General features: G+C 45.6%; 1 protein-coding gene across 1 annotated transcript in view; it reads left to right on the top strand.

The window, feature by feature from the left end:
• LOC309560803 (uncharacterized protein C19orf47 homolog) overlaps window positions 1-14,413 on the top strand; it is a 38,331-nt gene extending 23,918 nt beyond the window's left edge. Inside the window, exons 4-8 of the mRNA XM_082264481.1 lie at window positions 6,007-6,082; window positions 12,538-12,666; window positions 12,763-12,909; window positions 13,589-13,659; window positions 13,738-14,413. Of these exons, the coding sequence (XP_082120607.1) occupies window positions 6,007-6,082; window positions 12,538-12,666; window positions 12,763-12,909; window positions 13,589-13,659; window positions 13,738-14,274 (960 nt within the window). The 3' untranslated portion in view covers window positions 14,275-14,413. The remainder of the gene's footprint in view (window positions 1-6,006; window positions 6,083-12,537; window positions 12,667-12,762; window positions 12,910-13,588; window positions 13,660-13,737) is intronic.
• The last annotated feature ends 694 nt before the right edge of the window (window positions 14,414-15,107 follow it).

Genomic DNA, 15,107 nt, shown 5'->3' with positions numbered 1-15,107 from the left:
CTGGGGAATAAGGGAGTTATTACCTGATAGCTCCTTTTCCAGGAATCCTCCAGGACGGTAGACCCCCACCCTTATAGAAATGTGATACTAAGTCCATATATTAGCACATGTGTGCCAGACGACAAGGAAATCTTTATACAACTGAAGGGGCAGTCTAGGGCGGCTTGTTTTAAACTTGTGTGCTTGTGTTTCCTGTAGGAGGTGGAGCCTATCTCTCATGTGACCGTCCTGGATGATTCCTGGAAAAGGAGCTATCAGGTAATAACTCCCTTATTCTTTTTGTTCTTATTATGATTCATTCCAGATTAACAGTTATCAGTTTGACTAACTCCTTGAGAAACCGGTTTTTCAACTTTTTCATGACAATTTGTCCATAGCAACCAGTCACCTTTGTCTTCTTAAGCTGCAGGGCAAATCAGACAACTTTGCCTTTATGTAACCACTTTAATTTCGAGGTAATTTTACATATGAAGATGTATATAGTACTAGATGACAACATTTAACGCTTCCCTACACTCAGGGCACACAATAAATAACAGGAACTAATGCCAGCTTGTTCCAATGCCAGAACTTTCTATATGTCTAAATATTTTTTTTACCTTTCTTAGATTGCATAAATTGGATACAATGATTTAAGAACCCCCCCCCCTTCTTCTTCTTTCTCCTTTTTTCTTTTTTCTCTTCAAATAGGCACTGTGCTGTTGTTTTGTTGAAAGATATGCAGTGAGTGATAAATGGGGTGGAGTGTTGATATATAGGGTTTGGCCTTTTAAAGCTGGTTTTGTCATTGTAGCTGAGTCACTCAAAAGCATAGATTAGAGGCCTGCGTTTTGTTTTCTTCAGGGACACGCAAGCAAAGTGAACAGGAGAAGGTATAATCTGACTGGAGGAGTACTTTCAGAGAAATGGCTATTTTTAGTTTATGAGTGTGGATTTATTTGGGAGCCAGCAGCCGGTAGAAATCCATGTCAGGAAGTCAGACACCACAGCTATATACCTGTAATGGCACATCTGAGTGAGTGGTCGCCGCATGCAGGAATGGATGCGTGGCCCTGGAAGCAGACGGTTCGCTAGTCTGATATGGGGTTACAGATGTGCAGCTGACAGCCTGACATTGATTTGTATAGGCTGCTTGTTCTACCTGTATGCAATGCCTGTGGACTCCTGGGTACGGAATAACGCTAGATTCTGGTGCTGTATGACCCAAATGCACCTGTTTTACATGATCATTTACCCTTGCATCGACTTCAACACAACATACTTTTTTGCTGTGTTTTTGATGCTTCTGCAGTGCTTTTTTTAACTGCCTCCCGTAATGACAGGGGCAGGGTGGCTCTCTCGTTCTTGGATGATGTCATGAGATTATCACACTCTCGCCACGCCTGTGCTCCCCAGGAGGCGCGTGACGATCATAGATACAGCGCATTCCCGATCTCGGTAAAGAGCCAATGACTGACTAGGTTCTTTACCCATGTGATCAGCTGTGTCCAGTCACAGTTGGTCTCATGTAAATAAGGAAATGTAGTCATCCACTTTCCTCTCCTCACACTGACAGTGCGGGAGGAGAGGGGAACCGATCAGGAGAATTTTCCCACAGGGAAACCTGCACAGATAATCAGGGAACTGATCATCAGTGCAGCCCAAACTGTGCCCATCAGTGATGCCAGTCAGTGCAGCCTCATTAGCGCCTATCGTGAAGGAGAAAAATTACTTTTAAAAATGTTTCTAACAAAGTAAGGAAAACTTTCTTCTTTCTTTTATACGTTTCATTTGGGTACAGCGTTGCATGACCGAGCAATTCTCATTAACAGTGTGACCAGCGCTGAACGCTGAAAATTCGGGTAAAAGTGCCCAGTATTGAAGTTGATGGAGCTTGGCAGGAGTCATGTGCGTGCGCTGACATTTCATACCTGCAATTAGGGCTGCAGCTAACAATTCTTTTCATAATCGATTAGTTGGCCGATTTTTATTGTTTAATCAGATAACCTTAAAAAAAGTGTGGTGTATAATTTAGTTAATATGTAAAGTTTAAAAAAAAAACTATTTATTCCTAAATATCTGTATGCAGTGTTAAATAAAAATAACCCAACTATATGGTTAGGGAGCAAAGTCTCTAATCCACCCTGAGAATAACAGACAGAAGAGAGATGCTGAATTTACTATTAGAGGTTAAAGCTGGTAAATATCATCAGACTCAAAAATCAAATTTTTTGACAGAACTGTAATATATTATGTATGACAGACTTCCTTGTCCTAGGCGCGGGTGGCTTTGATAAAAGCCCCTTGCACCTGCTGTCACTTATGCTGGCCATGCAAAAACAATGTCTTCCTTCAAGAATGTTCGTTCAGTTTTCTGATCGTTAGTGGGGTCAAATCGATGCTTGTTTCGACCACTGTGAAAGGAAAATTTGAAGAAGCAGAATAGAAAACTTTTTGGTCAAAGGAATTAAATCATTTTAAATCTGAATGTTAAAAGCAAGTGAAATTTTCAAAATTTTTTCAGCGAATGTACAAACATTTTTTATATGAATATTCTCGTCAGAAAATCGATGCATGTATGGCCAGCATAAAGACTTGGTTCACCCCTATGCAGTTTTCTTTTGATTCGTTTCTGCAGTGCTTTTTGCTGTGCGTTTTTGCACAATTGATTTGCATTTTTTTTTTTGGCCAATTTGTTGGGCAGATTAAAAAAAACGCGAATTGTGGCCAAAACTCACTACATGCATTCAATACAAACTCACTTTTCTGCAGCTTCTCTATTGAAGTTTATTGAACCAAAAAAACAAAAAAAAGCACAGTTTTCCGTTCAAAAAGTCCTTGACGTTTACCAAATACTCAGCGGCTGAAAAAAGCATAGATGTGAACGTGTCCCATAGAAAGCCATGCTAAATGAACTGTAGTGCGTTTCTGTAAAAAGCACCAAAAAACGCATAGGTGTGAACAAGGCCTAAGCTGTTTAGTAGCAGTAGCATGCTTTTTTTAATTATAACTTTTTTTTTTTATCAACTGTCATAATGGGGTTAAAAAAAACGAACATTCGTCCTTTTTATAGTACATAAAGAGCAGATAATCGCTACTATAAGGGGTTCATTTATACTGCGAATCAACGAAAGTAATAAAATATATAATACTTTTATATCCTATATGAGAATAAATACACTCAGGGTATATGGGCATTTTAACTAGGAGTCAAACATGAAGCTATATGAAGGGTGGAAAATAAATATATATAATTTTATTAGGGATAGACCCGGTACTGGCCGATATTGCCGATTGCTGTGGGTATCACAGCCATAAACCCACCCACAGCAGCCCGGTGCCAGCCAGCCACCCAGATCCACAGGCCCTGTACCAGCCAGCCACAGGCACTGTACCAGCGTGCCAGCCAGCCACCCACAGGCCCTGTGCCAGCCACCCACCCACCACAGGGTGCCAGCCAGCCACCACAGAATACACCACCACCACAGAATACCAGACAGCCAGCCATCCACAGGCCCTGTGCCAGACATCCACAGGCCCTGTGCCAGCCACCCACCACAGGGTGCCAGCCAGCCAGCCGCTCACCTACCACAGAGTGCCAGTCAGCCACCCGCCACAGGATGCCAGCGAGCCAGCAATTAAGCATTAAACCATGGGTGTCCAACCTTTTGGCTTCTCTGGGCCACATTGAGTGTAGAGAAATTTTCTCGGGCCGCATATAAAATATATACTATAGTTAAGGTATATAAGTAATAAAATGCTGCTGTGCCCTTCCCGCGCCGCCACGCCCCCGCACTAATTTAACACAACTAGAGGATGATCAAATTAAATGGAATCAGTATACAGAGGTTTACTTCTTCGGAGCGATAATAAAAGAACACTCTAACCACCAAGACCACTTCAGTTATTTAAAGTGGTCATGGTGGTAGGAGTCAGAAACACTGCACATGCCCCCCCCCCCCCCTCTGAGGCAGCCTCTGCCTACCATTAGTTGGCAGCTGCTGTGGCCGTGCCCCCGACCTGACTTCCTTCCTCCCCAGCAAAAAAAAAATTGTCAGGGCGCAGTGGGCCGCATTACCTGAGGTTCCAGGACGCATGCGGCCCTTGGGCCGCAGGTTGGACATGCTTGCATTAAACAAAAATTAACATGTTCAGTACCAGATTTGTGTCAAAAATTGTCTTTATTGTTCAAAACTTATATAGTAGTACTAAAAGCTGAGACTTTACTTTTTTTTTTTTTTTCATGGATATAATGCACAATACTGGTAAAAGTTGACTTTAAATGTATTTGTAGTGCCTTATATTACCTTCAGTGTATCAGCTTCCACCTTCTCTGGGTTCAGATGCTGACCTTCCCTGCACAGTCTTTAAAGTGATTTTTTTTTTTTTTTTTTACATGCTCTGTGTAATGGTTTTGCGCAGAGCAGCCCGGATCCCCCTCTTCTGGAGTCCCTCACTGAGGTTTCTGGCTCCTGCTGCCTCCAGAGTGCCCCAATAACAAGCTGCAAAGTATAGTATAGAGTACCCCTATAGCAAGTTAAAAAAACATATGCCTTTTTAGAACCACTTACTCCAGGACTACATGTCCCACGAGGCATTGCTCCGCACACACTCACAGGTTCTCAGGCACTTACTGACATGTATGGATGGTGTACTGAGTTGCATGTGTACTGCACTGTGTCTTCTGACATGTATGGGCGCGGGCGGTGTACTGAGTTGTATGTGTGTTTCTCTGTATTTCCTGACATGTAAACAAATAATGCTTTCTGTATGCAGGCCAACTAATCAGCTGACCATCTAATCGATTATGAAAATAGTTGACAACTATTTTCATAATCGATTAGTTGTCGATCAATCGATTAGTTGTTTCTGCCCTACCTGCAATACCTCCAAACAAAGCTAAAACTCAATTAAAGCCTCTCAAAAGCTGTAAGAGCTTCAAGCAAGTTTTCTCATAGACTTCAATGGAGGCTTTGAAGCACCACTAAAGCAAAATGGGGTATCATTTTTGAAGCAGAAGCAAAGGAAAAGTGTAAACAGGATTGTAAGCTAACCATTTTATTTAGTGACCGGTGCTTTGCATTCAGAGAGCTTTAAAAAAGCGTGTCCAAAGCCATGTTTTAAAGCATGTGTAAACGAGCTCTTACTGTGTTTTTTATTTTTTTTGTTTTTTCCCCTGTGACTTTTAGCCCCCGTTCACACTGGGGTGACCTGTCAGGTGACCTGGTCGCCTGACAGGTCGCCGTAGGTCGCCTTCCATAGAGAAGCTGTGGACCCGTTCTAATAGAAGCGACACAAGTCGCTCCGACTTAGAAAAAGGGTCCGGAGCTTCTTTGGGGCGACCTGCATAGACTTCAATGTTATGAAGTCCGTGCCGGCCGCTCCGAGGTCACGGGGCGAGCAGCGCGCCGCGACCTATGAGGTCGCCCGGCAAAGTAGCGTCGCCCCAGTGTGAACAGGGGCTTACAGATTTTCTGACTAACATGTACTCTAAATCTAGAGGAGACCATGTGATTTTTTTTTATTGAGTCTGGAATTTAACCTCATACAGGTTCACTTTACTGAGGGTCCCACCAACTGCACATGGTTACCCTTCCTTCCCCCATTGCTTTATTCAGCCATCCGAACCAAAGAAATTTAGCAGCGTGGCCGCTTGGAGATTACCTGGATTTGAGATCTATCCCTGCCCCCATGTGACAGCACTGGGTGCCTGAACAACCAAATTATAAGGCACCAGCATTAGCACTTGGGAGGGGGAGAGTGTTCTATACTTCTCCATACCTAGAAGAGCTGGTTGCCAAAAGCAGTGGAGGGAGAGCAAATAGAGAGTGCTGCTGGTGGGCCTGCATTATATGCATGGGCAAAGTACAGTTTTTTTTTAAATGGCTAACCTAACTTGAGATGTGTAATGGGTTGTCTGTGACAAAATATGTATAATGGCAAAAATAGCAGGAATTGCAGCATGCAAGGAAAGCTATTCGTTGGATTTAACTAGCTAACTTTATTTTTATTTTGTGCTTCCTATAGGATATTTGTAAAGCTGTGACTGAGCTTTCTAACCAGATCAGCATGCAGAATGAACTACGGAGGAATGCTAATAGCCGTAAGTAAATTTAAACACAGTTTAATTGTGCAGTCTTTAAAATTATGTTCATTGAAATGAGCTATATGGTATAAAGTGCCTTGAAAAAAGTATTCATACCCCTTGACATTTTGTCATGTTACAACCAAAAACATACATGTATTTTTTTCGGGTTTTATGTGATAGACCAACACAAAGTGGCACATAATTGTCAAGTGGAAGGAAAAAGATAAATGGTTTTCAAAATTTTTTACAAATATATATCTGAAAAGTGTGGCGTGCATTTATATTCAGCCCCCTTTTACTCTGGTACCCGTAACTAAAATCTAGTGGAACCAATTGCCTTCAGAAGTCACCTAATTTGTAAATAGAGTTCACCTGTGTATAATTTATTCTCAGTATAAATACAGCTGTTCGGTGAAGCCCTTAGAGGCTTATTAGAGAACTATAGTGAACAAACAGCATCATGAAGACCAAGGAACACACCAGACAGATCAGGGATAAAGTTGTGGAGAAGTTTAAAGCAGGGTTGGGTATAAAGAAAATATCCCAAGCTTTGAACATCTCACAGAGCACTGTTCAATCCATCATCCGAAAATGGAAAGAGTATGGCACAACTGCCAACCTACCAAGACATGGCCGGGCAAGGAGAGCATTAATCAGAGAAGCAGCCAAGAGGCCCATGGTAACTCTGGAGGAGCTGCAGAGATCCACAGCCCAGGTGGGGAAATCTGTCCACAGAACAACTATTAGTCATGCACTCTACAAATCTGGCCTTTATGGAAGAGTGGCATAAAGAAAGCCATTGTTGAAAGAAAGCCAAAAGAAGTCCCCATTTGCGAGAAGCCATTTGGGGGACACCGCAAACATGTGGAAGAAGGTGTTCTGGTCAGATGAGACCAAAGTTGAAATTTTTGGCCTAAAAGCAAAATGCTAGGTGTGGCGGAAAACTAACACTGCGCATCACCTTGAACACACCATCCCCACTGTGAAACATGGTGGTGGCAGCATCATGTTGTGGGAATGCTTTTCTTCAGCAGGATCAGGGAAGCTGATCAGAGTTGATGGGAGGGTGGATGGGGCCAAATACCAGCGCTACAATAGAATGGTTTAGATCAAAGCATATTCATGTGTTAGAATGGCACAGTCAAAGTCCAGACCTAAATCTTATGGAGAACCTGTGGCAAGATTTGAAAATTGCTGTTCACAGACACTCTCCATCCAATCTGACAGAGCTTGAACTATTTTGCAAAGAAGAATGTGCAACAATGTCACTCTCTAGATGTGCAAAGCTGGTAGAGACATATCCAAAAAAACTTGCAGCTGTAATTGCAGCAAAAGGTGGTTGTACAAAGTATTGACTCGGCGGCTGAATACAAATGCAGGGGATGCTTAAGATTTAACTTCCCAGTGCAGACATCTGAGAAAAGCCTTTTTCTCTTTCTTTCATTGATGGACACAGCTCCTGATTCTTCTTAACCATTGGGTTATACTGCTCCCTACAGGAGTAGGACACTAGGCAGGAAAAATCTTGACTACGCCTATGGGCAGTCCCAGGGGGTATACACCCACTCTCAGCTATAGGCACTCAGTTTTGTTACAAGCAGTTTTTTTCTACCTAGTCAGGAATATGGACCTAGTTCCTTGCTGGGATCTCTGGTCCTGGCAATTTTTTTCATTTTGAATGGAATTGTTTTCCTCTTTTTCTTATTTTATTCCTGTTAGAACTACACTCAAGTGCCAGACTGGGTGACAAATTGGATAATCTAGATCCCTAGGGTCACCCCAGTCCGGCCAGCGAGCGCGTGCAGACCACAGCTCCACCCTAGGTCGGCCGCGACATGTCCCCACTGGACGGGGGCTGGCAGGCGAGTTAAACATTTTGTGAGGATGCATACGAACTGGCTTCGGCCTGAGTCACAGCCTTTCCTTCTGGCCGACAGCACCCACATTACGATGGAGCTGTGCCCACCCTGTTACTGGTGTGGTAAGTAGCTGCCCCCCCCCCACTACCCCTGGAGGATTTTGTGGTGGACGTGGGCCCCTCCCTGGGATGGTCGGACCCCGGGTTCCCCTTCCTCCTCCTCCCCCCAGCCCCTCTAAAATTTTGTCACTGTGGGTCTTTCGGTTCCCTACCACCCCCCCCCCCCCCGACCCCGGGTGAGGCGTTGAGCTGGCTTTGCCACGTGCTCTTAAGGGGGGCTGGTTGGAGTGACTACTGACCGGGTTTTCCTGGTGTGCAACAGGGGGTTGAGCAGGGTTTCCTGCCATCCTGGGGCTTAGTGACTAGGGCAGGGATGTTGTTTGGGCTGGGGGGGCGGATGTTTTTACCATTCCCGGGTATGTGCCTCACACGGCCGATTCTGCCAAAAATTTCAGCCACAGCTTTGCGGCCTACTCGTCTTAACCTATGTGAGGCGGCCCCTGTGAGGATGGCTGAAGCCACTGCCTCCCGTTTTGGGCAGCCGCCTTCCCCTTCACTGCCCCTTGGTGGCCGACTCTGCTGGGGCTCACAGCCAGGTGCCCTCATAATCAGGACGTGGCCTACTAGGCCATGCGGCCGATTCGGGCGACGCCGCGGGGGGATGGCCCCAGTGCATGTAACGTAAGCCCCCACTCTTCCTTTGGGCATCTGCCAGGCTGAGGATCCGTGAAATTGCGGCTGGGCCCCAACAAAAATTTGGGCTGCGGCTTGCAGCCTGCTGAGCCATATGGTGAGCTTGGCACCTCCCTTGGGACCAGGTGGCGTTGTGGGGGTCCTACATTTTTAATGACAGTCTTGCTGCCATTATTGTGTGGAGCACCTGCCTTGTTTTAGCGAGGATTCCCTGCCTGCACGTCCACATCACAGGGGCTATGTTATCTATGGAGGGAGGACCCCCCCTTTTTTTTTTTTTGCGGGGTCCAATAGGTGGTCCATTTTGTGGACCCTTGGCCGGCATCCCCTTTTGCGGGATCGTAATCGGTGATCTCCCCTGTTTTATGTTTTTGGGCTAAGCTCAGTAAATAGACACTACTGGGTCTGCATCCATGCACCTTGAGTTCTCAGATAGTGAGGATAATTCCTCTGCTCCTCTAGCTGCACTTAAATAGGCGCTGGTGGATGCACTGTTTGCGTCAGTGCGCAAAACTTTAAAAAGGAGGAGGCCACAAACAGTGGGGTTGTCCAAAATGCAGTGGTTGCTAGGCATTTTTTCTTGCAGCATCCTTATGAGGATTAAATGCGTAAAAGGTGGACGGCCCCACCTGTAGTGGACTCGCCGGTTTCCAGGTCCAATTGAGTTACCCTAATCCCAGGTGAGGAGGGCGGATGCTCTGGCCCACCATATGTGCGCTGTCATCTGTTTGGAACTTCCTTGGATGACATAATTTAAGAGTCTTGCAGGAGGGGAGGCCGCAGGCTACCAAGGGCAAGGAGCCCCGTCGTAGATGTGGGCCATTCTCCTCGGCTCCTAAGTGGCCTCTTTGTCTCTCAGGATCTCAAGATTGGGATCATAAGTCAGGGCCTCCACCAGAGGTTCCAAGAGGACCTGGTCTGGAAAGCCACGAGCAGGCTCTTCCAGACCTGCGGACAAGGCTGCCTCTGCATGAATGGGCACCCTCACCCGTATCTGGGGTGGTGGGATTTCTTTCCTGGTTTCCGGATCAATGGACCTCCCTGGTACAGAACAAGTGGGTCCACAAAGTTATTTGTTTTTTTTTCCCTTCCAACCTGCACTCGTCCTCAGATCACTTACAGGGTCTCTTTGGGGCAGTGCAAGACTTCTTATTTCAAGGGGTGATTGTTCCGGTTCAGACTTCTGAACATTTTCAAGGTTTTATTTTTTACTCAAACCTCTTTACAGTTCCCAGGCAGGAAGGCATGGTACGTCCAATTCTGGACCCCCAAGGCGCTAAGCTGCTTTGTGTGAGTACAGAAGTTCCGCATGGAGTCCATTCACATTGCTGTGGCGTCCCTACATCAGGGGAATTTTTTGCTTCTTGCGATATCAAGGACGCCTACCTGCACATTCTAATATGTGCTGGTCACCAGGGCTTCCTCCTTTTTGCCGTGGACGAGAAGCATTCCGTTTTTGTAGCGCTGACTTTTTTTCTCACCTTGGTTCTTCACAGGAGTGTTGGACCTGGTGCTGGCATTTTTTTTTCTTCTTCTTTCCATTTTCTTTTTTTTTTTTTTTTTAATCAGCTTGGGATCGCAGCACTGGGGAACCTGGACGATCATCTTCTGCGAGCGGAGTCTCCGACTGCTCTGATGGACTACTGGAGATTGCTCTGTGAACTCTGAGGGAGTTCGGTGGGATCCTGAACATTCATACGTCTGCTTTGGTTCTCTCCACAAAAACTGGCCTATATGGGTCTGACTCAGCCTTAGCTGAGTCAGCTTTTTCTTCGGGAAAAACTCCAGTCTGTTTGCACAGTTCCACACAAGATCTCTGTTAAGAGATTCTGGTGAAATGGGTCAAGGATCAACAGTCTCTAGAGGTGGCTTCACTCTCTGGTACTTCGACGGGAGAAATCCTTCCTTCTCCTCCTGTTCTGGACGGTTGTCTCCATGGATGCCAGCCTGTCCGGGTGGGGAGGCGTCCTCAGCACAGACGTGCTCAGGGAATCTAGACTCTGACAGAGCCCAGACTGCCGCTTAGTGTACTGCATTCTAAGGTGGGCTGACTAATTCGTTCCAGCCCTCTCAAACTTCTGCCACAACTCCTGTGTAGGATTCAGGCAGAAGGGATTCCGGTCATTCTAGTGGCTCCAGACTGGTCTTGCCGGTCTTGGTATGCTTGTCGCCGATGCTCCTTGGGAACTTCCTCTCAGGGAGGATCTGTTGTCCCAAGGACCAGTCTTCCATCCTGCCTTACAGTCACTGGCTTTAACGGCTTGGCTGTTGAACGCCAGGTGCTGAAGGGTGGAGATTTGTTTGAATCGGTGACTCCAACACTGTTAAAAGCTTGGAAATCTGCCTCTAAGAAGATCTACCATCGTACGTGGAAGACGTACATTGTGTGGTGTGTCTCTTGGGGTTTATCCTCCCTCCTTCTCAGGGGATTGGATCTTAACCTTCCTTCAATTGTGGGTTGAACAAAAATTTGGCCTTAAGTACCATCATGGGCAGGTATTGAGTTTTTTTTTTTTTTCCGATGACCTTTTGGCCACACACTCCCTGGTGCGTAACATTTCTTCAGGGTGTCCGACATTTTGGTTCCTTCAGTGTGGGCTCAGTTGCCACTCTGCAATCTTAATGCGGTGCTTTCAGCTCTACTTAAGCTTCTCTTTTTAAATATTTGGGAGGTTTCCCTGCTTATATTGCCCCAGAAGATGGCTTTCTTTGGTGGTTATTATCTCTGCATGCAGGGTGTCGGCTCTGGTGGCGTTATCCTGTCGTTCCCCTTATGGTGCTTCAAAAGGATAAGGTGCTGCTTTGCCTCTGTCCGTCATTTTTTCCTAAGGTGGCCTCTGATTGTCATTTGAATGAAGACATTGTTTTGCCTTCCCTGTGTCCCAGGCCTAAACATCTGAAGGAAATTGTCTTGCATGTCTTGGATGTGGTCCGAGCAATTAGGGTGTACCTGGCAGCTACGGAGTCTGTTAGGAAGTCAGACTCTCTATTTGCGCTCACGAACGGACCTCACAAAGGGTTGTCCGCTTCTTCTGCAACCATTTCTAGATGGATCAGACAGGTGGTGGTTCAGGCTTATTGCATTAGGGGTCAGGTTCCTCCTTTCCTTGTTTAGGCGCACTCTACTAGGTTGCTTAGTGTCTCCTGGGCTTCCCGTCTTCAAGCGTCAGTGACGCAGGTTTTGCAAGGCAGCCACCTGGTCGTCGGTGCACACTTTTTACAAAATTTTTTTGTAAAGTGGTTGTGTTGGCATCTGCGTATGCTTCTTTTGGCTGCGGTTTAGAGGACCTGGTCCTCTTTGAGGGTGTATTGTTTTTCAGGTGAACTGCAGTTGTTTATGGTTGAGCTCTGTTGGCTAGGGTTAGCCTTGGGAATTTTTTTCTGATGTTTTTTTCTCATCCCAGTTTAAGGTGCTTTGGGATGCACCAATGGTTAAGAAGAATCAGGAGCTGTGTCCGTCATTGAACGAAAGAGAAAATGGGATTTTTGACTCTTTGATTTTTGACACTGCTTGTAACAAAACTGAGTGCCTATAGCTGAGAATGGGTGTATACCCCCTGGGACTGCCCATAGGCGTGCGTAGTCAAGCTTTTTCCTGCTTAGTGTCCTACTCCTGTTTTGTCGTGCAGAACTGATGAATATTTAGGAATGATGTGCTTAATGTTTTAAAATATGTGAAAGGTGCTACGTTCTTTTATTTTTATTGTGTATATATATATATTTTATTTTTTATTTTTTTTTTTTAAGCAGAGCTCCCTGAGCCCTGAAAATGATTGATTCCAAAGGTTCTTCTAGAAAAGCTGCTGTGAAAAACATTGCCTTTTTTTTTTTTTTTCTCTCAATGTTTCTTTTTTGTTAGCAGCCACAAGAATGATTGCAAACAGTCGAGACTCTCCTCCATCTACCCCTGTCCGCAGACCTGAAACAAGCACATCCAAGATCTCTGTTACAGTCTCCAACAAAGTGGCTCTAAAGAATGCACAGTCAGGTAGTTTGTGTGTAATTCATGCAAACAAATTAAGTATTATTGCATAGGTATATGCCAATTTGACATTTTTGTCCTTTGGCCATCCTCTCTCTGTAGCTGGGTCTTCACCTGCAGCTGACACTGCAGAGGTTCCAGTAAAACGTTGCACGGTGACGTCCGAGATTGAAGGGAAATATGTCATTAATATGCCAAAGGGGACCACACCTCGGACAAAGAAAATTCTGGAAGAACAGGCAGCTAAAAGTGAGTGTTTGGTGCCAGCTCATAAAACTGTTTACTGACTGAGATGTACTGTCTTGGGGGTTATTTTATAGTATAAAAGAGGGCAAGGCTGTGAAACAAATCATCTTTGATTGGCATATTTTGTAAACTGGTGTTACCAGTTTTTCCTCTATCACTGGAATGTAGGCAATTTACAGGATATTATAGGAGGAGTTCTGGATTTTTGAAAAAAAACATTCATACTCGCATAGGTGGATGCAGCATCCGTCCCCCTCTGCCTCTTAAGACTGAGAACCGAGTGATCAAAGACTGCTGATCGCTCAGTTCAGTCTTCAGTGAACAGAAAGCTAGTGACTTATCAGTCACCGGCTCTCTGCTCTGCCCCTCCAGTGCTCACTGGAGTACCAGGCTGTGGCGAGGGAGGAGCAGCTGCTCTCAAAAGCTTGCTGAGAGGCTGAGCCTGCTGCTGGTCCAGGCAAGTGGGTGGATCCCAACATTAAAGTCGGGATCGATCTGGAGCCTGGGACTGAGTGATGTCAGCTGACAGCGACCTTTAGCCTGCTGTCGACTGAAAGGGATCACAGGAGTCTAGAAGACACTTTGGACAACCTTCTATAAAATACATGTCAATCTCTAATAGAATACATCAGGCCGAGTTTTGTGACAACAAGTTTATTTTTATTTTGTGACCATGTTATAGGTTTCACCAGAACGTCAGTCTTTGACAGACTGGGAGCCGAGAGCAAAGCGGACACAACAACCGTAACAAAGGTGAGTAGAAGGTGCTTATGGGAGGCAGCTACTTTTGATAATGCCCATGTATTCATGGCTTACTTTGTGCTTTTACAGCCCACTGGACTCTTTAGCCGTTTGGGTGATGCACTTGGTGAAGATCATTCAGCAGAGAGCGATGAAGATGGCAGTGTTCTGCAGTATGCTGGTGTACTTAAGAAAAAGGCTACCACAATTATTCGAGAGAAGCTTACTCCTGGGGTTACTGTGAAGGCCAAAGCCACAAGCTCTGAACCAAAGCCTGCCATCACCACCATTAGGAGACTTGCCACAAAGCCCCCTGCAAGTGCCCCTGCCAAGCTCACCACTCAAAAGATCAGTTTAGCACAACGGCTTGGCACAGTCAAAAAAGCCAACCCAGAGGAAGAAAGAAAGAGAAAAGTGCCCTCGGCTGCAATGGTGAAGCGTTTGGGAAAGCCGCAATCTGAAGCTCAAGACAGCAAAGTTAGCAGTAGCAAGCCACCCCCAACAGCTTTTAAAACTACCATCAAGCGGACTGTTGGAAACCCTCGCGTGACCAGTTCTAGCGATAACAGCAGTGCTCGGATGGACAAGTTTAGAGTTTTTAAATGGTTAGGAATAAAATCAGTATAAAGTGCAAACTGTTTTCTTTATCGTATGTTACAAGACACAGGTTGATGTTCAGGAACTATTGTTATGCTCCCACCTTCGGGAGATTGAACACTGGCACAACTGTTAGGGCAGCCCTGCATAACCCCTCCCATTCCCAACAAGCCACTTTTTTGCTAGTGTTCTTGGAAGATGAATGGGTTCCCTCAGCTCCTTCTTCTTTCTTTTTTCTCAAAGTTTTTTATTTTTCTAGCAGGTTTTTTCACTGGCTGCTGAATACCCAGGGCTTGCTTTGCAGCTTTCCAGATGAACTGATCCTCTGTATAGCCTAGGAGCCCATCCCTGGACCCTGCTGTGAAGAAGAAGCTGGCTTGGCCTGTAATGTGCCTTTGTGCACTGGACACTGTTGGGCACCAGCTATTTAGTGTGGGTTAGAGCTGCCGAGTGCTCCACTAATCCAGGGATGTGATTCACATTTTGTTGTTTCCCTGTCTCTGAATACTCCTGTGAGAGTATGCCCACTGGGAGGGCGAAGTCTGGTGGTATCCTGCATCCTGCCTGTGTTGTCACTTGGAAGGTGAGGTTTGCACCAACAGTGGTGAATCCCTGAGGTGAATACCTTACTTTGGATATATTCCCACAAAGGGTTAAACAGTACTGCCAGCCACGACACATTGGTCGCAACCAACAGCGGGTAGATGTGTAGCCCAGCATTGTAAACGTTATTTCAATGCTGGATCTTTTGACTGCAGGGTCCGCTGACCAGGTCTGTCAGAAAAGGCCATAGCAGTGGCTTACATCAACCACCAGAGGGTACCAGAAATCTTGTTGCCCATAGAGAGGCAAATCTGATTCTG

The sequence above is a fragment of the Pelophylax lessonae genome (assembly GCF_965119305.1).
Source record: "Pelophylax lessonae genome assembly, chromosome: 7".
Taxonomy (NCBI): Eukaryota; Metazoa; Chordata; class Amphibia; order Anura; family Ranidae; genus Pelophylax; species Pelophylax lessonae.
Note: the sequence above shows the minus strand (reverse complement) of the source record. Positions and strands in the feature narration are given on the sequence as shown.